We start from the raw sequence: 25,866 nt of genomic DNA on the forward strand, positions 1-25,866 counted from the left end.
AAAAGCGCTATACAAATAAATTTGATTTGATTTGAATTTGATTTAAGTTTAAACAGAACATTAATTTTATTTCCTCAACTCAGAACAACATCAAATGATTCACTGCTGCAGAAATTATTATTAAAAAAGCTTTTAAACTCCAGTTTTACAGCTTTTAAACATGATCTGTCTGTACCTTTATTCAGCATCAACTCACTACATGATCAGATTACAGTAGCAGAAATGCTAGCGTCTATAGTAAGTAAAACTCGTTTACTGTAGAAAAATAGAAATATACAGGTACGTTTTCTTTCATTTCTGAGTGAAATACTTTATTATACTTTCTAAAATTAAATAAATATTTTGGAAAAGTAGTTAGGTACTGTTTTAGCCGTTTTTAGCCGATTAGCTCCATTCACCGCCATTCATTTAGGACTCTTTAGCCGCAAGATTTAACACTATCAAAATTAATACCCTACCTAAATTATCTTATCTTTTTCTGGCATTACCTATTTTTTTAGGATTTTTAATCCTAAAAGTTTTTTTTTTTTTTAATTAGATACCCCATTTTTGGAATTCATTTTGAACAAAAGGCCCCCTCAATTACATAAATCATTATTACAACAAAAAAAACATTAGGCAGTATGGCACTTCCACATACGTGCACAGCAGTTCTGGACCTGTTACAATTCATTTCAAACTCCCCCAGAATGGCTACATTTGGAAACTGCCTCTTGTTATCCCTTTTCTTTGTATACAATTTTATATACCCCTTTAGACCACAAGGCTTCTAAAAATATTGTTGTTAAATCTTCAGTGTAAATTTGGAAACAGTTTAAAAACGTTTTTAATTTTTGAAATCTCCCCCTGTCTTGCCCACTTATCAAACCATGTTTTACTTCCATCAACTCTTGATAAAGGGTTCAACTATTGGGATAGAGCAGGAATTAAAACACTACATGATTTCTATGTTGAGGGCATTTTGTATCTTTTCAGTATTTAGCAGCAAAATTATCAATCCATAAAAATAACTTTTTTCTGTTACCTTCAGGTGCGTAGTTTTGCCAGCTCCATAAATCCTCAGTTTTCATCAGCCCCAAAACCTATGCCATTTGACGAGTTTCTAAAACCACTACCAACATTTAAGAAAATGATTTCTCAACTTTCTAACTTAATTAGTTCGGTTCAAGCTACATAATTGATGAATCTCAAAGAGCAATGGGAGAAGGATCTAGATATACTCTTGACTGAGGATGAGTGGCAACAAATATTGTACAGAATTGTTCATTTTGAAACATCGCTTTGATTTCGTAGCATTTGTTGGCAAGACAGTTAATTTTATTGAAGTGGAAACTTTCGGTTCCACCTATGTATTCTGAATGGATTAGGGATGTCCTTCGGTGTAGCACACTGGAACAAATTTGTTGCACTCTGAATGGTTCTCTTTCAAAATTTAAAAGATCATGGCAGCCTTTTTTTCACTTTTATGGAAAAACTTTTACTTTTACCAACACTGTCACTTTATACTGCACTGAGACACTTTATCTCACTTTTCACTTTCATTTCACTAATATCCAGTCAATCATCATACTGCTATAGCAATTTGCACTTTGTATTATTCTGTGTATCTTATTTATTTTATTATTGTGTTTTTTTATTCTATTTTATTTTGTCTTGTATGTATTTATTTTAATTGCTCTTTGGGTGTAAACTGGATCGTGAGAATGCAATTTTGTTCCACCACAAGTACCACATGTGATGTGACTGACAAAGTCTCTTTAAATCCTTGAATAATGGTAAAATATTTCTCCCAGTACTCAAAGTTTAGAATATTTTTCTTAGCCACAATTACAAAGACTGTATGCTGCGTGCTAAGCTATATATTTTTTTCCCTTCTCTCCCCCTACGTATTTATTCTTTCACTTATATAAAGATATAAACCTTGTTATGTCTAACGGTTAATTTGTTTATTTTTTGTTTATTCTTTTTTCTTTACAATTAACTTATTTACTTTTTGAACTGTATCTGTGTTTTATATTCTGTGAACCTGAGGAATGGAACTTATTGTAGTGTAATTATTCTGCTCCCCAATGTTCAATGTCAGTGCAAAACAGACAATAAAAAGAAAAATAAAGAAATAAAAAAGTATACAAATTCATCTATACATTTAATTACAGAGAGTTTAAAAATCATGTTAAAGTGAATGATGTGCAGCAAATATTTAATATAAATCACTGTACTATACATGAAGGAGTTTTTGAATAGGAGTTTTTGAGAATAAAAACACAATAAATACTGTGTATCACCACCCAACAGCTCTATCAGTGCTTAATATGTACACCAAGGGCAGTGCCTTTTATACCTTTTATATTCATATGTGTCAGATATCAAAACTGTATCTTATTGAACTAAATTAAGACATATCATGATATATTATTTGATATATTTTTGGCCATATCACCCAACCCTTATGAAAGAAAAAAGGGTTTCTGTTCATTCTGTTTAAATATAAATCTCTTTTGAACAAATGTACTTTGTCATGGATTTGAGGTGTGTAAAAGGGGATTTGTGAGCAGAGACATGCCGGCAGTAACATCTGTTAAATGCTCTTCTTGTTTGCAATACCTGAGTTAGTTTGTTAAATGTTGTCAGAACTTTTTTCCCCTTACCAAACACATGCTCTATTTTAGCTTAATTATATGTTAACCTGCTCTGTAAATTAAAACACTACTCATGGAAAGTTAAAAATGTAGCATTTATTTAGTTTTCACTTGGAAGCTGAGCTTTGTAAAGACTTACGTGTAGCAGCAATGTAGTCTGCTTTACAGTCATAAACGATCCGGTTCTAAGAGTCGGCTCTTTGAAATGAACGACGGAAGCCGCATGCTGAGAGTTTTTTGCAGCACGTGATTGGTGTGTGTATTCTGCGCGAGAGCGGAATGGGAAAGAGAGTGCTCTATTTTTGTTTGAGCGCTGGATAAGTTACAGTTATACAGTGTAAATCTTGTTCAGTTATAAAGTGTAATTATATATAAAGTGTAATTATCGGTTATCATTCTGTCAATTTTTTTTATTCATTTAATTTACATTTTTTATTTAAAGTTTCAAGATAAACTAGAGATTATACAATATGATGATACAATATCGTATCTGGGCGGATATTGACCTAATTTAACGAGTCGGGTGACGATCCACTTACCGATCCATATTCCAGTCCGAAGCTTCAGCTGGACAATAAACCCACTGTACATTTAACACAAAACACACCACTGATCCGGATTCCAGTTCCACAGTTTACCCTGAACCTCCAGCAGCTTCAGTCTGCGGCTGACTGAGTAACTGTTGTAGTCCAGACAGTCGAGAGGGACAAAGGGGTCCACGAGCACATAGTGGATTTTTTTTCGGCACCTGTTTTTTCTTAATCTTTGAAGTGTCTATTTTAAGGTTCTGACAGGTAACAGGATGAAATAATGTCCCATGACATTTATGTTTAACCCTTTAATGCATCTATGCTAATTCCCAACCGGAAAAAATTATGAAGTAAATGGAATAGCTCCTTGAGTTAACAACCTATACAGACAAATGAGCACACTTTTCCATACAATTCTGGGCCAAGAAATTCAATGGAATAGTCACATAGTTTCTGACACAATTTGACTCAATTTTGGGCCAAAATATTTAAAATTAGCTATTCTGGGCCAAGGAATTCAACACAGTGTTTATTTGTAATGTTTTGACACATTTTGACTCAATTCTGGGACAAAAAGTTAAAAAATGAGCAGAAAATGTTAAGGTCGTCTGTATGTTTTCACATTATACATTATATTCACATTATGAAAAGGTCTTAGATCCTGACAGGTACCATGAAGAAAAATATAATTAGCTGCAGAACTAATTGATGATAAAATCCAACAATGTTCTAAAAATAAAGTATTAGTATAGTGTGGTACTAATAATTTTAATCCTCATTATCACCATTGAAGAGATCATTAAAGTCTATCTTTTAAATTTCTGTCCCTTCCTCCTGATCATCTGTCCCCTCTCCAATCAATTCTTTCTCTTCTGCTCTTGCAAAAATGTCAACAAGAGAAGGAGGGAAGATGAAGCAAACTGACCAGACCGTCTCCAACACCCCCTCTTCCATTGTTTTTCTGGACATAAAATTATCTTCTGTTGGAGCTCATTGCTGACCTGCCACAATGTACCAAGCTTGCTGAAAGCCATCTGGAATCGTATGTTTTGCTGCAGCTTCTTCAATGGAGCTACTTTTCCCTTGCCCTTGAGAACACTGGTGCAGCATAGTATCCCAGAAGAGTGCTTCAGTTAATTTAGATCCCAGAGGTCCAGCTAGCTCAGAGACATTCACTAGCTCACTATGCAAGCCAGTTCCATGGTCAAGAAACATGGTAAGGTTAACACTGCTGACATGGTAAAGGTGGTTCAGTTTATTTTTAGTACATTGTTGGATTTTATCATCAATTAGTTCTGCAGCTAATTATATTTTTCTTCCTGGTACCTGTCAGGATCTAAGGCCTTTTCATAATGTGAATCTAATGTATAATGTGAAAACATACAGACGACCTTATTAACAAGAGGCCAGTGAAAGCTAATCATAAATTCTTAGAAGAAGATTCTTAAAAAAAAAAAAAAAAAGATATATATATATATGTATATATATATATGTATATATATATATATATATATATATATATATATATATATATATATATATATATATATATATATACATATATATATATATATATATATATATTTGATACTGATTCACCTTCTGATTGAAAAAAAGAGCATTCAGCATTTAATCTACCCCTGTCTTACATGTGATCTCACATAAACTGTGTATTGTAGCAACATCTGTCGCCTCTTCCAAAACAGGGCAGATCATAACAGAAAGAGAATCAACCCCTCAAATATCCCCTTTTTCTAATGCCAATCTTTGCTAAAGTTTGCAAAAAACATCACCTGGATGCTTGATTTCTTCTCGATTTGCGCATTGAGTGACACTTTGTTGTTATTTGGTGCGTTTTATTTCACTGTATAGAGTTGCAAATTTACAAAAAATATATACACATTTAGAGATTGGACCTATTTGTTTACTTGAGATGGGCCTTTATTTTTGTATTTCATAATTTATTTTGTACAAATAAAGCCATATAAATAATACATATTTCATATAATGTATATTTTTACACTAGTAATTCATCTACACATAATTTGGTAATAAACTGATTTAAGCAATCAAAAAAGAAGCCACATGGGAGCCGAAAGAGTCGGATCTTCTTAGTGAGCCGAGCCAGAAGAACCGATCGGTTTGAGTTACTTAGACTCGAGTCATGTGACCTCAGGTGTGCTTTCATCACAGGTCTTAACACAACAGCACAAATAGTTGTAGTCGACTTTGCAGAACAGTGTAATTTAATGTAATTATATCAGCGCGGGGAGGAGATGATGACTCCTGTTAAAGGATTAGTTTTATTTCTGATGATTGATTTTCTCCGGGCTGTGTTTGCAGGTGAGTTTAAGGATATTTGATCAGAGTATTGTTTGGAAAATTACTTTTATTTCAGCTCCATGGTAGGCATGTAGGTTATATTTAAGCAATAATTCTGCGATGAAGGTGAGGAGGAGGTGCTGTGATCAAGTGAAATCAGCTGATTAGGATCAGCTGGAGAGCATGGGGAGAGAGGGGATCGGTGGTTTTAAAAGGGGAGGGACGGGGAGATGGATGTGATCTGGAGCTGGGGGTTAATCTGGGGCTCCGGACGCAGGGGCAGGGGCGGTAGCTGGGGCGCTCACTGATGGATACGCTTTATAAACTAGGCGTCTACAGGCATTCCCCTCAGCGCTATTGCATGCCTGATAGCATTTTGTTAAAGCCGGTTTAAAATTTTGCTAGCTGCCCTTTTCAGCTGTTGCCAACCCACTATATATGTTTTGGGCTCTGCAAGTAAAAGAAGCAGTGACAAACTTAGGCTTAAGTATATCATTCCAGCAGTTCACCTCTGCTGCCAACTTAAACTGTACAGACAATTCAGACCAGTCACGTCTCGAACCTGTAAAGGTCTCTGGCACATACCTGTCACAAGTCTACCGTTTTGACCGTGCAACTACCGTATTTTACCCCTCTTTTTCTTGTCCCGTATATTTATAATTAAAAAACATTACTGCGCCTTTCCAAGCTGAAATGCCATGCACATCTCGCGAGAACTGCCACTTGCAGCAGCCTGGGGTGGCAGATCTCGCGAGATGTGCGGGAACAACGACTTTTTTAATAAGGAAACGTACAAATCAAGAAAGAGAACAAAAGTAAACATAAAATGTGAGAGCAATAACAATAACTCAGGGAAGCGTTCCAGTGTACGCTACCAGTACTTTACCAGCTAACGGAAAAAGAAATAAACAGAACAGACAATACTAACAGATAACAATACTAATTAAACAAGGAGACAATAATCGTCTTTTAGGCATGAAGAAAGCACAAGTTAAGGTTCACACCATTAGAAAAGCAAGGACTTTGATATTATAGAATGCATTTTTTAGTCTTTCTATTCAATCTCTTAAAGAGTTCTAGTGACTTGAGAAAAATGGCAAAATCCTGTATAAACAGAGTGAACGAGGGAATTATGGCTCTCCACTTACATGAGCGTATATGATATTTACCCAAAATGATAAAAAAAAAAGTTAACTAAATCTGAAATGTCTCTATTCAAGTTATCCATATGATAAATTATGTCATTATAAGTAAAATTAGGTATATCAGTCATTTTAATTGACAACCAATTACGGATGTCAGACCAAAATAGCTTACTATAATAACATTTATCAAACATTTATCAAATATTATCTCTCCAGAGCAAAAAGTACAGGGACCCGTTTGAATTTTAAATATTTTATATATAAGGTAATTTACAGGGTACACTGCTGTTACAATTTTATAGTGGTTTTTTTTAGCTTTCAGAATTACCACAGATAATGCAACAAACATGAAGAAAGCCTTTTCAGAGTTCCCTTGTGTCTGGCTCACTTGTTTCGGCCACAATTAAAATTTGGCCGTTAACAAAGTTTTGAAGATCCAAAGGGTGGAATCAGCTGTCAGAGCATGCAGACACTTGATTCAAGGTTTTTCTTGGAGTTGGAAGAAGAAAAGAGATTTCAAGAAAAAACAGGCAGATCTGGAACTCCCTGAGCATGCCCTAATTCATGATGTAACAACAAGATGGGGATCAACTTTTGAGATGATCTCCAGGTTCCTGGAGCAACAACAGGCTATCTGCGCAGTACTGGCAAATGAAAGGAGTACTTGGCATCTCATGCCAAAAGACAGTGACATAGCTGTACTTGAGAAGGTCAGCCAGCTTCTTCACCCCTTCTATGAGCTCACTGATGCTCTGGCCTCTGAGAAAAGGGTTACACTGTCCTCACTCTCACCAGTACTGGAGCACATCAGAAGTGAAATTCTCGCTGAGCAAGCTGAAGACAATGCACTCACCAAACAGATGAAGCAAGTAATGAGGGAAGACCTTGAAGTCAGATACACAGAGCGGCTAGAACGAGTGCTGAAAGTATCCTGCTTTGTTGATGCCCGGTTTAAGGGAAACTTCTCCAAAAACCTGGATGACACAGTTGAGGCCTGTGTTGAAGAAGCTGTAACCATTGCAACAGAAGTGTCTTCATGCCAAAAACAGCCTCAAGAGGAAAGGGAAGAAAATGAGGCAGGAGAGGGCAGCAGCAGCACCGCTACTGTTACTAAGAGAAAAGGGAAAGGTCTGTCTGCATTGCTACAAAAAATAAGTTCATCCAGGCAAAACAAGGCAACCTCAGGAAATCAAAACATCCATGAAAAGGTCATGTCTGAGGTCAAGATATACATGTCTCTTCCTACTATTGGCACTGATGCTGACCCTCTGGCTTGGTGGAAAATGCATGCCGAAGGAATGCCTTTTCTGGCAAATGTGGCAAGAAAATATCTTTGTATCCCTGCCACAAGCGTGCTATGTTCAGTGTTCTATCACCTGAGCGCTCAAGATTGAACCCTGAAAAACTTAACATGCTTACGTTTCTGCATCATAATCTGGCATAAATATTAAACACAAATGACTGCTGCACTAAAAGTCTGATCTCAGGAGAACTGTTCAAGAATTCTGCTGAACCTTTTTTTCACATTTATGTTTACAAAGAAGTATTTTTCTTTCTAAAGAGACATTGATTTTTATTTAAAGATTTAGGTTTCTGATTTTGCAGTATTTATATAAACAGGTGTACAGCTTATTTTTTTTAAAGGAGACATTTTGTATATAACAGTTCCAGGTTTCTACAATAAATAGTTAATTGAACAAAAACCTTTGTTGTAATTTCTTTAAGGGTCAGTGTATCTTTTAATAATATATGTAACAAACTGTGATACCGTGATAACCGTGATACCGCGGTATTTTCTGAGACGGTAATCATACCGTGAAAATCTCATACCGTTGCAACCCTATTGCAGGGTTGGAACTAACTGTGGTATATATTTTTTTCTTATAGGTTTTGATTTATTATAGGTAATAATGTGTATTAATATAAGTATTTTATTGCTTATATGCTTATATTAAGTAAATTAAATGTTTTGTGGTGATTTTAGTAGAATCTAAAACAGAGTTTGGTCTATAGTATAAATCGCTCCTGAAACAGAAGTAAACATTAAATAAGAATAAAATTAATGTGTTTGATCCGATCTCTGTTGAAAAAACGTTGATCTCCGATGTCAGAATTTTTTTCTTCACTTTAACAATATAGTTTTGTATTAATTGTTTGTATTAAACTTTACTTTTATACAATAAATACATTTATGATCCCTGAGTAGAGTTTTCTACAGTATGTTTACTTTTAGGCATTACTTATATATTTGATGTAATGCCTGAACAAGTCCAAAAGCATTTAAGAGAGAGAGAGAGTGATTTGTCATCACCAGTGCATTCTGAAGTGCTATTAAATTTATTTTAATTCCGAGTGGTCCAGCCGGCTAAGTGCCGTCAATATGATCAGGGGCCGTTTTTTACTTTTAATCCTGATTCAATTTTTCCACATAATAACATATTCAGACTGGATAGAACTGATTCAAGTATCACAGGATAAGGATTTCTAGATCTGGATTTTTTAAACCCATCTGGCCATCTGCTGGCAGTTTCTGTTGGTGGGAAAGAGATATATTTAATGAACCACTTTAAGAGTTTTTTATTTTAACACTTAATAATCACTAGGGGTGTCACGATTCTCTAAATCCTTGATTCGATTTTATTTCCGATTTTAGGGTCACGATTCGATTTCGATTTTCTTTTTTTTTTTTACAGCAGAGAGGCCTATGCTAGTTTTAGATTAGTCTATGGTCAGTCATTGGTTTGATTCATCAAATTTACAATATCTTATTTCAAAAGGTGGGCTTGATATAAGTGATGCAAAGTGATACAAGTGATCTGTAATACACCACATTAGGCACTAATGGTCAAATTTAAATAATTAAATAAGATATATATGTAATGCCATCTAGTGGCTTTTTTGGTAGCAGCAGTGTGCACTATTAAAACAGCAATGTGCAACATAAAATAAATAATAAAAAATACAGGAACAGTTATGCACAAAAAAATAGAACAATTAGAGCCTTAACAAACTGAACTCTATCCTACTATAACAGTTAAACATGAAAAATAAGACTCGGTCCCTGAGAATTACAAGTTTCTTTCTTTAACAAAAAGATGATGTTGCGTGCTTGCTTTGGCTCATTTAACCGTTCAATTGTCCCTCGTTCTGTCGCATGGGCCCAGTTAAAGCTCAACTCTGCATCTGTGTTCACTGTTGCAAAAGGTGCCATCCAGCATGGTAAGAGTGGGTAACCACTGTCACCAAATGTGATGGCACCACAAGGCTTTTTTGTCTAAAAAATTTCTTGAGAAAATTGCTCTCCTTAAGGATTTGTGCATCATGTACTGATCCTGGCCATCTCACAAAAAAATGTAATGATTAGGTCATCATCTCCTACAAGTTGAACATTAATGCTAAATTTAACATGAATTTAAAACTCCTTAAAAGCAAAATAAAAGTAAAGAAGCTGACTTTGTTATTTCAGATGAAGATTAAAGACCTCAAACTGACCTTTTGGCATTTCTTCTAAAATGTATTTTCAGTAAGTAAGTTTACTATTAGACCTTGCTGAACTGACTTTCTGTTAAACCCAAACAAATAAAATTTTGCACAATTGTTTCTTTTTTGCAAATATATTTAAATAAAGGTAATCAAACTGTTTTTTTTATATGGTAAAAATATGTTTTAAATGCTATAAAACATGTTTACCATGTCTAAGTGTGTTTTAAATCACATTTACAGAACACAGGTTTATTTTAAAGTAATATCTGTGCAAAGTGTGTCCCAAGATTTCTACTTAAAGTTTTGAAATACCGAGTTGAAACATTTAATCCTGCATGAAGGTTCGATTGGATTAGGAAATCCAGATCTTCAGGATGAAATAACCTATTTTTCAAGTGTAATCCAACTAGATTGATTTAATTCTGTCTGATACATTTTTAAAAAACTGGCCCCAGGAGATCACCGGTTGAATCAGGTTCATGTAGCTTGCTATTGGCCTTGCTCTCTCTGTGTGGGTAGAGTAGATGGTACTCTTTCTCCTCATCACTCCTAGGGTGATGTGGATCAGCACAAGGCTGTGTCTGTGAGCGGATGTATCAGAACCGTGTCGCTGTGTTTTCGCTGTTAGCGCTGTTAGTGTTAGCACTGTTGGCCTTGTAAATTGGGGAGAAAATGGGATAAAAATGATTTTAATCTCTTATAGTTTTCTCATAAAGCCACAGTAGTTCAGTATTTGTGTGAGAGAGGCAGTGCTTGGTTATCATCAAAAAACTTCATAGAATCATTGTTATTAATATCAGCAGGATAAAAGCTCTAGTCTGTTCTTGATTGTGGGTGAGTTTAGACACAGAACTGAAAAGGAATCTCAGGTCGTCTCTGTTTTTCTCAATAAGAGCTCAGATAATCTGAGATTTAGTTTTTTATTTTCAGACTTTGCTGTTATTAAGATGATATTTAATAAATCCACTGTTTTATTTCTGTTTCTCCACAGATAAACACTTTCTGTTATATCTCTACACCATGCAGTCTATAAACTCTAATGATCATCTCTACGACTGCACTGCTGTAACTCTGCTGAACTACACACAGATAGATTTCTACAACAGCAGCTCAGATAAACCCAGAACTGCTAAACAGAACTGGCTGAAGAACATTTCAGAATCTGACAGGATAATCAGCTCTGAGAAACTGCAGCACGACACACAACTGTTAAATATACTCATCGTCACGCAGATGAGTGAGTTTGGACACTCTCAGTCAGGTGAGTGTTTTTTTTTCTTAATTTTGTTTCTGTAATTTGAATGTTACCTGTATTGCTGTATTGCTCTTCATTTTTTGCTTTTTCAGTTTTGAACAACCAGTAATTGATATAGATGAATATAAACCTATAACCTCAATGTGTGCTGGTGCCGATATTATGTTATTTTAATGTATTATCCCCATATCAATAAAATAGAATTATCCTCTGATGGTGAACACAAGTTACTGCATCATAGACTTTACATCAGTAATTATTCTGGGTTCTACACATTAAGAAAAGAGATTAAGCTTATCAATGGACAAACAAGGTTTGATTGTCTCAGTTAATATGAATATACACTAAACTTTAGAATTAAATACTGTCTGCTTTGCTGTTTCCCTGTAATATATTGGCTTCTGTGTGCATAAGAAATGTAAATTTACGCATTTCCCTTCTATTAAATCTCGCTAACTAATGTTATTTTGTTCTCAACACATTCTACTATGTAATAAATAAAGATCTTCAACTGGAATAATTTTTTAATTGAGATTTAGGATGTGTTATTTTAGTTTTCCCTTTTTTGAGCATTGTATAATATATATATATAATATATATGTGTAAGTGTAGTATTGTATAAAGTAAGATGTGTTGGTACAATAATATTAATTAGTATAACATTATTAATAGACTAAAATATGGGGTAATGAATTGTGTAGTAAAAGTAAAAGTAAATTAGGGTGCCGAGTGGTCCAGCGGTCTAAAGCGCTGCCACTATGAGCGGGAGGTCGCAGGTTTGAACCCCCGCTCATGCAGCTTTACCATCAAGCTGCCGGCGCTCAGAGGGAGCACAATTGGCCCTGCTCCCTCCGGGTGGGTAGATGGCGCTCTCTCCCCACATCACTCCTAGGGTGATGTCTGCAGCACAGGGCGTCTGTGAGCTGATGTATCAGAACTGAGCCGCTGTGTTTTCCTCCAAGTGCGCTGTGATGCTGCGCGGTAATGCTGCATCAGCAAGAGGCGGAGTCTGACTTCACATGTATCAGAGGAAGCATGTGTTAGTCTTCACCCTCCTGGTGTGTTGGGACATTACTAGTGATAGGGGGAATCCTAATGAGTGGGTTGGGTAATTGGCCGTGTATTGGGGAGAAAATGGGAAATATTAAAAAATAAAATTATTAAAAAAAAAGTAAATTAGAGTTGTAATAAAAAAAACAATTAAAATACAATAGTATATGCAGTTTTAATTGAATAAAACAGTATAGTAAATACACAGTGAGTAGTGTTTATTAGTTTAAGTAGCACAATAATTTACCAGTATACTTTATATGAATCAGATACATTTAAACTCCTCATAGAGCAAATGCTCAAGTACAGCTATGCTTATAGTACTACTGTATTAGTCTGAATTAATGTCTTATGAACGGCGGATTAAAACTCGCAATACTAACAGGATAGGACACTGTCCCGAGACACAGCATGCCACTGCAGTAACTGGCCTGCCACTAGGGGGTGAATAGGACACTGTCCTGTGGCACTGTCACGTAAAACGTCACAGTACAGTATACTGAAGGCTGTAAGCCCCTCTCGGAAAACAGGGGTTTATACCGAGGTGTGAACCGAACCATGAATTTTCTGTACCATTACACCCCTATGTCCCTGGTACTGTAGGGCCATACTGTAGTGCATGGGACGCCGATCCCTATACACACTCCCAGCATCTTTAGTCCAACCTACATTATTATAAATGGTACTTCCTGCTACACCTGCGGTATACTTTTACAATGTGGAAAAAAAAAGATGTAACACATTTTTATGTTTTTGGCGTAATGGTGAATATATACTGAATATTTGAGTTGAATTGATGTTTGTGGTTTGACTGAGTGCTCTTTTTCACATGTATTCACATTCATTCCTTCCATTGATCTCACGAGAACTGTACTGGCTCACCTGTAGTTTACAAGTCATCCTTACCATCTCCATCATAATAATAATAATAATAATAATAATAATAATAATAATAACCCTCTGCCAGAACCTCACAAAACAACTATTAAAAAACAAACTGGATAAAACTGAAATAAGAGATACCAGAATACACAAACAACCTCCAACAGTAGAAAGCAGGATGTGGATGTGCAGTATAGATCTGAGCAGGATGATGTTTCAGGTCATCAAAGGAGAGGAGGTGAGAAAATATCTGTTGCAGGTCCAGCTTTTTTAGACTCTTTATAGAATGAAAATCGGGGTCATAACAGTTTCCTCTGGTTTATTCATCAACAATATAGAGTTGTATTATGAGCTCAGAGGACTGTTAGTCTAAAAAGTCAGCAGAGGTCACCGTGTCTTTCAGTGTTATTCTGTAACAGTTGTGATCCATAAATCATTGCCTATATTAAAAATACAAAATCAGTGCTCTGTTATTTATTTGGCATAGATGTTAAAAGATTAAATACTGATGATAAACATTAGATAAAACCCATCTGTTCTTCTGTTCTTCAGATGTTCATGTTCTTCAGTGGAGGCACGGCTGTGAGGGTGAACAGAGTTCTGATGGATCTCTGACTGTATTAAACAGTATTAATGAATTCGGTTATGATGGAGAAGATCTGATTCAGTTTAACTGCACCTCTAAAACCTGGATAATCCCGGAGGAGAAGAACAAAGAGAGGGAGGAGGAGAAGAACAGAGAGAGGGAGGAGGAGAAGAACAGAGAGAGGGAGGAGAAGAAGAACAGAGAGACGGAGGAGGAGGAGAACAGAGAGAAGGAGGAGAAGAAGAACAGAGAGAAGGAGGAGAAGTGGAGTAAAGCCTTTAATGCTGATAAGAAATGTCTGCAGTGTTTGGAGATGCTGAAGATGTACTTAAAGTACAAAACTGCTGACATCACACAGAGTCACAGTGAGTATCTGGGGGGTAATATGTTTGATATTAGTCAACACATTAGTTCCACAGGAAAACAAACAAGCTAATGTCACACCGTAGCTCGTGTCTGTCTTGTTTTTCCATTTTTTTAGTTCTTCCTGTCCTTGTCCTACTTCCCTTCTGTCTTGTTTTCCTCCTCATGTGCTCTACTAACACATGGCCCTGTGTTTCTGTCTTGTCTCCACCCTAGCCCCACCCAGTCATTAGTGTTTCTGTTTGTCTTTCTTGCCCCTCACTTTCTAATCCATTCCCAGTCTTCCAGTGTATGTATATATACAGTATTGTGCAAATTATTTGGCACCTGTGGGAATTTGAGTAAAGAAAAAGCTTCTTATCTGTGCAGTAAGTGTTTATTATCTCAGTAAAACACATTACAGCATTACAATAAATACAAACAGCAATTTTACACAAAGCAGAGCAGCTTCCACATCTCCTAAACTCTCCTCCTCGTCTGAGTTTAATAGAGTTTAATTTGTAGTTCTCATCATATTAATGAACACCTGGTTTGGTAAATTACTCCCCCCTGTGCTCTTTCCACCTCACACACACACACACACATCAGTGTTAACTCTGTCTCTTCTGCAGCAGCATGATCATTTCTCCTTTAACTATTGCGCCACATCAATGTCAAAAGTCGAGGGTGCAAAGATACAAGTCAAGGGCATCTCTATGGAGCTAAATTAGTGCCAAAACTACGCAAATAAAGAAAATGTATTCTGTAAATATGATACTACTTGCAAACAAACACAACACGTCTTACAAATACAAAACTCGACTCACTAACACACACACACATAATATATATATATATATATATATTAGTATGTATATTACTATGAATTATATAATATAACTCCTAAGTAGTATAACTAAGTTTGTTGAAAAAATGTGTTTTGGCAGACACGTTTAGTAATAGATTAATTCAAACTACATGAATGCAATATGAGTGTGGAAAGAAGCACCACATACACATATGATTTGAACAGATGCAATAAACTTAAATACTAAGTATGTTATATCCTGTGAGCCGAGCTGAAGAACACAGTGTAGAGATTCCAGATTTCTCCTGGATGCTCCTCAGACAGCATGTGTTTATTATTATGTTCAGTTCCGTCAGCAGCTCACCTGATTTACAACATTTACCAGTAATTTACCAAACCAGGTGTTGATTAATATGATGAAAACTAGAAATAACTCTATTAAACTCAGATTAAGAGGAGAGATTAGGAGATGTTTTAAGGAAAACAGGGCTGTAAAAGCTCTGCTTTTTGTACAATTGCTGTTTGTATTTATTGTATTTTTAGTGTTTTACTGAGCTAATAAACACTTACTGCACAGATAAAAAGCTTTTTCTTTACTGAAATTCCGACAGGTGCCTAAAACTTTTGCACAGTACTGTGTGTTTCGTTCAGAAATATGTTGTTTATAACAGAAATATTTTTGGCATAATAATATATTTAGAATAATATATGCTTTCCAATGAGCTTTGATATTGATGTGAATTCAATACCATATCAGCTTCTGGAGACGCCTGTTGCACAGGGGACCTCGACACTACTCCCTCTTCCTGTATTCTCCTCTCCGTGTATTCGCCTCTCACTGTTAGTGAGAGTGTTAATTGTGTTTAAATTAATTCTTGAGATTTGAGGTCTAATAGCTTTTTATATTTTTTGCCTATGCTTTGTGTATATATTTTTTGCAAATAAATGCTATTAATGACAATATGCTGAAATACTTTGTATTAATATCTATCTATCTGTATCAGGATCGCCAACATGGCGGAAGATGTTGGCTTCATTTTCATTAAATGAATGGGAACGGCGACACGGCCTTCATCTTTTTTTACAGTCTCTGGTTAAAAGTGTGCCAAAAGTCACGTGATTTACAAATAAGCTGTGCATGTTCATGAATCATGACACAGTAATGTTTGAAAATCATGTTTTACATGATTTTTATTGCCTTTTGCATTTGTAAAACGTGTTATTTTTGTTTTTTAAGAGCAATGTATTAGAAAACAGCCGTGTATTTATTTGAAGTTTACGTATATATTTACAACCATCAGGTTTTGTGTTTGTAAAACGCTGTGTGTTACATAGTCGAGTTTTGTATTTGTAAAACGTGTTGTGTTTGTTTGCAAGTAATATCATATTTACAGAATACGTTTTTTTTTATTTGCGTAGTTTTTTCACTAATTTAGCTCCATACATCTCTGTCTGCTTGGGTCAGTGCCTGGAGCGACCGGCTCGGGCAGACAGAGCCGGTCGCTCCAGGCACTAACCCAGGCGAGAGCCGGCCGAGCCAGAGAGCCGGTTGTTTGAATGTTAGCATAGCTAGCTAGCTAACTCTCCTGCTGTCCCTCTTTCTCTGCCCTCCTCTGGCTCGTGTCGGTAGGCAGTCTTGTGTTTTGTTTTATAGTCTTTGTTTTTGTGTCTTTGTGTTTAATAATTTTTGTTCTTTGTTTTGAAAATGTCTAATAAAACTGACTTGTTTTGCATCTTGCCTTAGAAGTGTTACAGCTAATCTCTAGTCAAGTGATTATAATTTGGTTACTGTGTGATTAATAATTATAATAATAATTAGATTGTGTTTGTTCTTACACTGTAAGCACATTATTGTATCAGAAGAGCTCAGCCCATTTAGCCCTGTTTATTCTGTTCTACTAAAAACTGATTTCTATAAATTGTTTTCTGCCTTTAGCTCCACCTGCTGTTTATATATTTGCAAAGAAATCAGTACGAGACTCGAGAAAGCTGATACTGACCTGCCTGATCACGGGATTCTACCCCAAACACGTGAAGATGAGTCTGAGGAAGTTCACCACTGAAATTCCTGATCATCTGATCACATCTTCTGGAATCAGACCCAATGATGATGGAACCTACCAGCTGAGGAAGAGTGTGAAGATCAGTGGTGATGATCCAGGAGATTATTACTGTTATGTGTCTCACAGCTCCCTCACAGAAGAAGTGATGAAGAAATGGGGTAATTATAACTGTGATTGGTGACACTTATTGCACACTGTAACCATTAATTCTATTTTATTAGATTTGTGGCAGTAGTTTCTCAGTACAAGTCAAGCACTGAGTTCACACTGGCATGCAACAATTCACTGGTGTTGCACCATATTTGGTGCTTGTGGGTGTGAACGTTTGTCGCTGTTGTGACTTATCAGCATCTCAGACCCCTGTGTCTGTGCCAAAGAATTTGTTCTACCAATCAGCATAGAATCGTGCTTTGCTGCTTCATAATAAATTTGCATAAAATTGAGAAAATCTCAAATCCATTGTGGCTTGCTGCTTGATGTCGTGTTGTAGAGACAAATCATACCCTCCCATAGAAAATGAATGGACGCTCTATCACCTACCAGCAGTTTTAATTGCGTTAACGAAAACTATGGCGAAAAATCTCGACCTATGTTTAATGACGAGCCAAAAGCTAAATAAAAATTAATACTTGAAAACAAAAACTATGATAAAATTTATTACGCTTTACATATATATAATAAAAAATTATATAATAAAAAATTAACAAAAATGTCAAAGGCTGACGAATTGGGAATTTATTTCTAATGATATTACTGAGCAGTGATTGGAACACAGTCGCTCCATAGAGCTTCCTTATAATCAGTCCTTATGTGCCGATTTCAGCACCCCGACCAGGAAAAGCACCCATAGTTATTTTTCTTCTTTTTATGAATCAACATAGCATTTTCTAAGTAAAATTAAGCCAAGAACATGATGTGTGCGGTGCTTTTTCTGGCGGGGGTGCTGAAGCACATAACCCTTGAGGCACTCACACTGAATCGCACACAGCGACTTACTGAACAAATATTATTTATAGGATAAGTTCAGTGAAAACTTAACTCTAAATATGAGGCATGCGTCTCTTCACAAGATATTTAGAAAGGTAAGCTTGTTTAGATTTCTGGATGCAGGTAACAGAGGTAACGCAGCTCCGTTAGGTAAGTTAGCTAGTGTCTCTGGTTTTAAATTTTATTGTGTAAAAGGGATCTGTGTAATCCATCATCATTAGCTAAGGTCTTTCAGTTGTATTAGACACAAACAAGAACAAAAAGCTTAGGCCACACCCATATAGTGCACTACCCCTCCCCCCACCCTCAAAACACATTTTTCTAAAAGCCATAATGACTATAATGTTAAAATATTAAAATGTAAATGTTAATAATATTATTTGGTACTAGGCTGTTCTCTAGTGTTTTAGCTGCATATATGCTGATTGTAGCGCTGTCCCTAACGATTATTTTTTAAACGATTATTCTAACGATTATTTTTTTCGATTAGTCGACTAATCTATTTATTGAGAAACATATTTAAATAACTATTATTTTACGTTTTAAAGCAAACGATAAATTACTATATTTATATATAACAACAACAACAACAACAACAACACAAGCCTACTAAACCAAACCCCACACTTATAATCACTTACATGTACAACACGTTGTTTAGATCTATTACGCTAAAAATGGATAAGCTCCCATACACCACAACCGTGTGTTGCACTGTTTTCTGTGACCGCTAGATTTTGTGACCACGGGCAAGTAGTTCTCAGCAGACCGGTGCACTGGCCGATTCGAAACGTGTTCGTTTCTAATGTTTACCCCGACTGGCCAAAACGGTTCAGTTTAGGGCTGAGGGTAAGGTGTAGGTATAGAAAGCTTCCGTTTTGCCAACGAACGCTCATAACCGTGAGCACTGGTCACAAAATTCCGACGGTGACAGAAAACGGTGTAACACCGCAGCGCCGACGGCTCTAGCTAAAATAACTTAAGGCAGCTAGCTTAGCTAAACACCTGAACTTATGAATAATGCTACTGTTTCTGGAAACTGCGAAATGCCATGCACAAATATAAACCAAAAATGTATAATTTCTGCCTGTGGCAGGTTTAAAACCTTTGGTAGACAGCCTTAAGTCTTTTTAAGGACACCCGCGGAGACCCTGATGTAAACGGTAGCTTACTGTGTGACTCTGTTGACATAGTGCTCCTGGATGTTTGCGCTTCAAGTGCTCCTGCATAGCAGTTGTGCTACTGTGATAGACCATCCCCATTTTGCACGTATGGCAGAGGACCACATTGTTGCCCTTTTGCATGAAATGCTCCCAAACTTTAGATGCCCGCTGGCGTTTTTTTGTAGCTGGAGATCGCTCTCCGGAGTCCATGCTCTCCACAGGCACCGGCATGTTTACGACGCGCCGACGCGCGTTATGCAAATCGATGTATTTTCGTAATCGATGACGTCGATTATGTCGACGCGTCGCCCCAGCCCTAGCTGATTGTAAATTAATGTATTTTAGTAGAATGTAAAAATATTAAAGAAGCTTAGTTGAACTGTATATATATATATATATATATATATATATATATATATATATATATATATATATATATATATATGTTGGGGGAACTGTTACAGAACCTGGTGGTCCTGAACCACATACTCCTGTATCTTTTTGCCCTGAATGGAGGACAGAGAATCCCAATGATTTTCTCCGCTGTCCTCACCACTCTCCTCATATTCTTTCAGTCAGAGGCGCAACAGCCACCACACCACACAGAGATGCAGCTCGTCAAAATGCTCTCTATGGTGCTTCTGTAGAATGTAATGAGGATGGGCGGGGGAAGGTGGGCTCTTTTTATCCTGCGCAGGAAGTGCAAACGCTGCTGGGCCCTCTTAACCAGTGACATGGTGTTTACAGACCAGGTGAGGTTGTCTGTGATGTGCACCCCTAGGAACTTTACGCTGCTGACCACCTCCACAGCCATGGTATTAATAAAGAGAGGAGTATGGCTGGGCTGGTTCTTCCTGAAGTCGATGATGATCTCCTTTGTTTTATCCACATTCAGGATCAAGTTGTTAGCACTGCACCAACCCACCAGCAGGTCGACTTCCTCTCTGTAGGCTAGGTCATTGTCATGCTTGATGAGTCCCACCACTGTAGTGTTGTCTGCGAACTTCACAATGTCATTAGTGGCAGACCTAGGGACGCAGTCATGAGTCATCAAAGTGAACAGCAGGGGACTTCTGTGTGTTGATTCTCCTTAGAGTTCTCCGTACATCAGCGATGTCAATGAAGAGTACTTCCTCTTCCTGATTGGGAACAGGCTTCACTGCAGGGGTGTTATTTAGTGCCTTAAATCGCCCAAATAATTGTTTAGTCTGTTTAAGTCTGTTTAAGTCTTTTTAATACCAAATGTGTGAAAATATCATGACAAAATTAATATTAGTATCATAAATCATAATATTTCATAATATTCAAGTCATAATACTTTCACACATATTTGGAAAAACAGTATTTGCAATTTAATTTATTTTTATTTTTGGCAGGATTTACAAAATTTAGGATTTATGAAATATATATTTACGTCTGTATAGTGCCACCCACTGCATGTGTTGTGTTATGCTTGTTTAAGTACATCAGCAGATGAATCAGGATCAGTAAATCAGTAGCTCTGTTCTACTGTGTGTTTCTGCAGAAATATAACTCTGTGATTGATGTTGAGATCTGTTCTCTTTACAGAAAACCCCAATAACAGCTCTGAACCAGGACTGAATGAAAGAGTAGCTGGAGTTGTGATCTTCATGATTTTACTGGGCATGGTCCTCATAGTTCTTATAAAGAAGGTGATCATTGGTGAGTGTAAGTGCGGCTGTACAGATTCTGTTTAAAGAAGAAAGAGTTAATATTAAAAACTGATCACCCCTCACACCACTGACTACACCCTCAGTCTCTTCAAACATAAACTCCAATACAGAAAATATATTTATTTTCTAATGACATCTAAAATAAAATCATGTAACACATGATAATATATATAAGCAGTATAAAAGTAAGATATTTGCAGGAGATTGTGTTTAAACCATGTATTATGTTAGTCGTGTGTACAGCAGAGCTGGGGAAGAAAGCTGCGCTCACTTCTTCTGCTGAGACTCAATAAACATCATTTAAACAGCTCTAATCAACACATATACACCAGAAACACATAAATCTGTAGAACAGTGGAGCATTCTGGAAATGCAGAACTTTCTCTAATTTAATATAAAATACTGTTTTCATCTGTTTTCAGGATAAATCCTCTATATATTGTAAACATTACGTTATATATAGACCACGTTTTTTTTTCATATGAGAGGGCGCGATTTTTGTGGCCTCGATTCGTTGAAAAGCTTTATCTGTATTTTAGCATCTAAATAAAGAAATGTTTTGTATGTTTTTATGATTTCAGGTGATAAAAACATTCCATTGCTGCCCGTTTCTCCTAATGGACAGGCGAATAGTGAGTATAAGTAATCTAATGCAAACATACCAATTTCTTCATCATTGTCAACCAGTGATCTACTGCTCTACATTTGACTGCTGCTGTATGAGGTAGATGTGAAGTAGATCTGAGAGTAGATATGTATAATTAAGAGATCTGAGAGTTAAATATGAGGTAGATGTTTGTAATTAAGAGATTTCAAGAGAGTTGAATACCAGCTTTTTGGTCTCTAACGTTTTTGTTAAATTTTTATTCAATGACAAAAAAGTGTAATGAATTAAGTCATAAGTCTTGTTTTTAAGTATTATCTTTTATTTGGTTCTTGTCTCATTTTTGTCATAAAAAAGGGTTGTCAACGAATATTTTCATCATAGTTTTTGTTAATAAAATTAACACTGTTTCTGTAAAGACACTGAGTGTGTGCACCTGTGTGTGCTCCTGCTCCAGCTGATGGCACATTTTCTATTTCCAAGTTTACTTGAGCAGGATTGAAAATTCTAATTTAAAAAACATCAAAACTACCCTGAGATATAAAACAGTAAAACGGCTCTAATCTGTTTACCATGAACAAATGAGACATTTTATTATTTCATGAAAAACATCAACTCATTTAGAACTTGATGCAGCAACACAACTCAAAATCAGTTGGGTCGGGAAAACAGCATGACTCAGTTCAGATCTTCCACCAATAGAAAACATTTGGTGAATCATGAAACAAAAACTTCAGTAAAGAAGATTCAGGACTGTTTATCAGCTTGAATCCTTCATCAGATAAGAACTGGAGAACATTCCTCTCCAAAACTCCAGCACTTTTAAACAGAGCTTGTGAATATATCTACACTGATGGGCGTGGTGTTCTGGAAATGAGGTGTTCAGGTACATTTCTGGAGTTTTACTTGTTTATCTTGGTAACAGAAAACACAGGAGCTCCACTGACTGAATACAACCTAGACAGACGCCAACAGTCAGATGTTCATCGCTATCTCGGTAACACAGGCGCTGTGCCGAGCCGAGCATACACCCCCACTTATTACACACACATGAACACACAGCAGCACAAACCCAACTTTTACATCAACAATAAACAGAATAGTAAATAAAATAGCATTGCTGTTCCCGTAAATGAGCTGCTGGAGCTCCTTCACAGCGTCAACCAGCAGCTCAGTTTCCTCTGCTGAGAAGAGTTTGTTGGACACGTCCAGGTAGCTGCACCCTTACAATAGCAATCCACCAAAGTCAGAGCTCACCTGACTCTTAAAGGGAATGATGAGCAAGAGACACTCTGATTGGTTTATTTCACGTTACGCCCAGAATTAACCACAACCATGATTAATTAAAGACAATTAGTACATGCATATAAGTTATTTAAATGTATTTATTATTTTTATTCTATTATTTATTTATTTTATTTGTATTTCAGGTGGTGCAGGATGTCAGCCAGTCAACAACGCTGTTCCTCAGAATTTCAATGCGCCGGGTCAGTGTAATTGTGGTTTTCTAATTTTAATTTAAATATTGTGTGTCATAATAGAGTTTGTAAGGTTATAAAAAGCACTGCATGTAGGTCACCAATTGAGAAGATCAGGCTCATGAAAAAACACCAGAATAATAGTAATCATAATAATGACGTTTAAAATAAAAACATGTAACACATGATATATATATATATAAGCAGTATAAAAGTAAAATATTTGCACACAGGAGCTCAACTGACTGATTTAAACCCTGACAGCAGTCAACATTCAGACGTTTATTGCTATCTCGGTAACACAGGCGCGCCAAGTCAAGCATACATCCCCACTTATTACACACACATGAACACACAGCAGCACAAACCCAACTTTTACATCAACAATAAACAGAATAGTAAATAAAATAACATTGCTGTTCCCGTAAATGAGCTGCTGGAGCTCCTTCACAGCGTCAACCAGCAGCTCAGTTTCCTCTGCTGAGAAGAGTTTGTTGAACACGTCCAGGTAGCTGCACCATTACAATAGCAATCCACCAAAGTCAGAGCTCACCTGATCTACTCTTAAAGAGAATGATGAGCAAGAGACACTCTGATTGGTTTATTTCACACTACACCAAAATCAACCACACCCTTGATTAATTAAGATAATAGACCACTGAAGTCGTGTTGTCATTTTGTAGTCGGCGTCATGTTGTTTATGCCCATATTTGGGTTCCTTTGGGGTTCCGTGTCTAAGCGGTTCAAGTCAATACAGGATTTGAATGGGCTTTTCAAAAACTGGCCTCTGTCACATTCTGTGGTAAATAAATCTGTTCAGAGCCCTGTATGTTTTATTCTGTGTACATTTACCTCCTAAATATCACTGGATCCTCTAAATTTCGAGATCATTTAAGGGGAGTAATCAGAAAAATGCTAACTTTAAGCTAATGTTTAACTGATGTCACAGCACAGCGGCTGGAAATGACTCCGGACTGGATTTTGCACAACACCAGTGAACTCCCATCAGAAAGCATTTGGGATTATTATGCTTCTTCACAGAGAATCATTAAAGCATTTAAACAGGTGAAAACTATTTCAGTAATGTTGAGCAGTGTGATGTTGAGCAGTGTGATGTTGAGCAGTGTGATGTTGAGCAGTGTGATGTTGAGCAGTGTGATGAGATGCTGTGTGATGTTGAGCAGTGTGATGTTGAGCAGTGTGATGTTGAGCAGTGTGATGAGATGCTGTGTGATGTTGAGCAGTGTGATGTTGAGCAGTGTGATGTTGAGCAGTGTGATGTTGAGCAGTGTGATGTTGAGCAGTGTGATGAGATGCTGTGTGATGTTGAGCAGTGTGATGTTGAGCAGTGTAATGTTGAGCAGTGTGATGTTGAGCAGTGTGATGTTGAGCAGTGTGATGAGATGCTGTGTGATGTTGAGCAGTGTGATGTTGAGCAGTGTGATGTTGAGCAGTGTGATGAGATGCTGTGTGATGTTGAGCAGTGTGATGTTGAGCAGTGTGATGTTGAGCAGTGTGATGTTGAGCAGTGTGATGTTGAGCAGTGTAATGTTGAGCAGTGTGATGAGATGCTGTGTGATGTTGAGCAGTGTGATGTTGAGCAGTGTGATGTTGAGCAGTGTGGTGTTGAGCAGTGTGGTGTTGAGCAGTGTGGTGTTGAGCAGTGTGGTGTTGAGCAGTGTAGTGTTGAGCAGTGTGGTGTTGAGCAGTGTGATGTTGAGCAGTGTGATGTTGAGCAGTGTGGTGTTGAGCAGTGTAGTGTCGAGCAGTGTGATGTCGAGCAGTGTGATGTCGAGCAGTGTGATGTCGAGCAGTGTAGTGTTGAGCAGTGTGATGTTGAGCAGTGTGGTGTTGAGCAGTGTACTGTCGAGCAGTGTGATGTCGAGCAGTGTGATGTTGAGCAGTGTGATGTTGAGCAGTGTAGTGTTGAGCAGTGTGATGTCGAGCAGTGTGATGTCGAGCAGTGTAGTGTTGAGCAGTGTAATGTTGAGCAGTGTAGTGTTGAGCAGTGTAGTGTTGGGCAGTGTGGTGTTGAGCAGTGTGATGTTGAGCAGTGTGGTGTTCAGCAGTGTAGTCTGTGTTAAGAGCTTTAAAGGCAGATAATAAGAGAAAGTCTCTCTCAGTTCAGGATCAGCGCTTCCCTGCAGGTTTAGTATTTAATTACAGTCATTAGTTTATACTAATTACAACACCTGACCCAAATCATCAACTAACATCTAACTAATCAACTAATCAACTAACTACCTGCCCTCACTGAGGCGACAACCAACCAGAAACACCCATTTATTTCACTGCATGATAAAGAGGGTAAATGTTAAATCGTGGTACAGCTGGTTCTGGAGTATCACTGTTCTGTTTTAGTGATTTTATGCTGTTTCACTCTCAGCTCTCCTCAGTAAGCGCAGTTAGTTCATTATTAGGCTCAGCTGTGTGTAAAATGCTCCTAATTTACGGCTGGAGTTCTCTGGAGTTGCGCCGAAAACAGTCACCTGCTGATCTCTGCAGCGGCACCGGGAGTTCAGTTCACTGCACTGTAGCATTAGCTTAAAGTTAGCATTTTTCTTATTACGACTCTTAAACAATCTTGTGATTCAGAGGATTCAGTGATGTTCAGGAGTAAAATGTACACAGAATAAAACATACAGAGATCTGAACAGATTTATTAACCACAGAATGTGACAGAGACGGGTTTTTAAAACCCCCATTAATTTTTCTCATAGGGAAAAACGCTTAGACACGGAAGCCGTACGAGCACTACAGAATGACGCACGACTTTAGTGGTCTATTAGTACAGGCCTCTTGCTTTCATTTTGAACCCTGCAAAGTGTACTTTTC

General features: G+C 37.0%; 1 protein-coding gene and 1 long non-coding RNA gene across 2 annotated transcripts in view; one reads left to right on the forward strand and one right to left on the reverse strand.

The window, feature by feature from the left end:
- The window catches only part of LOC125788897 (uncharacterized), a 73,529-nt gene that overhangs the window by 38,512 nt on the left and 9,151 nt on the right, over positions 1-25,866 (reverse strand). The window contains exon 2 of the long non-coding RNA XR_007429869.1: positions 17,043-17,159. This is a non-coding gene — a long non-coding RNA (uncharacterized LOC125788897). The remainder of the gene's footprint in view (positions 1-17,042; positions 17,160-25,866) is intronic.
- The window catches only part of LOC103042049 (uncharacterized), a 40,856-nt gene continuing 20,387 nt past the window's right edge, over positions 5,398-25,866 (forward strand). Inside the window, exon 1 of the mRNA XM_049472795.1 lies at positions 5,398-5,512. Within this exon, the coding sequence (XP_049328752.1) occupies positions 5,446-5,512 (67 nt within the window). The 5' untranslated portion in view covers positions 5,398-5,445. The remainder of the gene's footprint in view (positions 5,513-25,866) is intronic.

This window comes from Astyanax mexicanus, unplaced genomic scaffold (genome assembly GCF_023375975.1).
Source record: "Astyanax mexicanus isolate ESR-SI-001 unplaced genomic scaffold, AstMex3_surface scaffold_31, whole genome shotgun sequence".
Classification (NCBI taxonomy): domain Eukaryota; kingdom Metazoa; phylum Chordata; class Actinopteri; order Characiformes; family Acestrorhamphidae; genus Astyanax; species Astyanax mexicanus.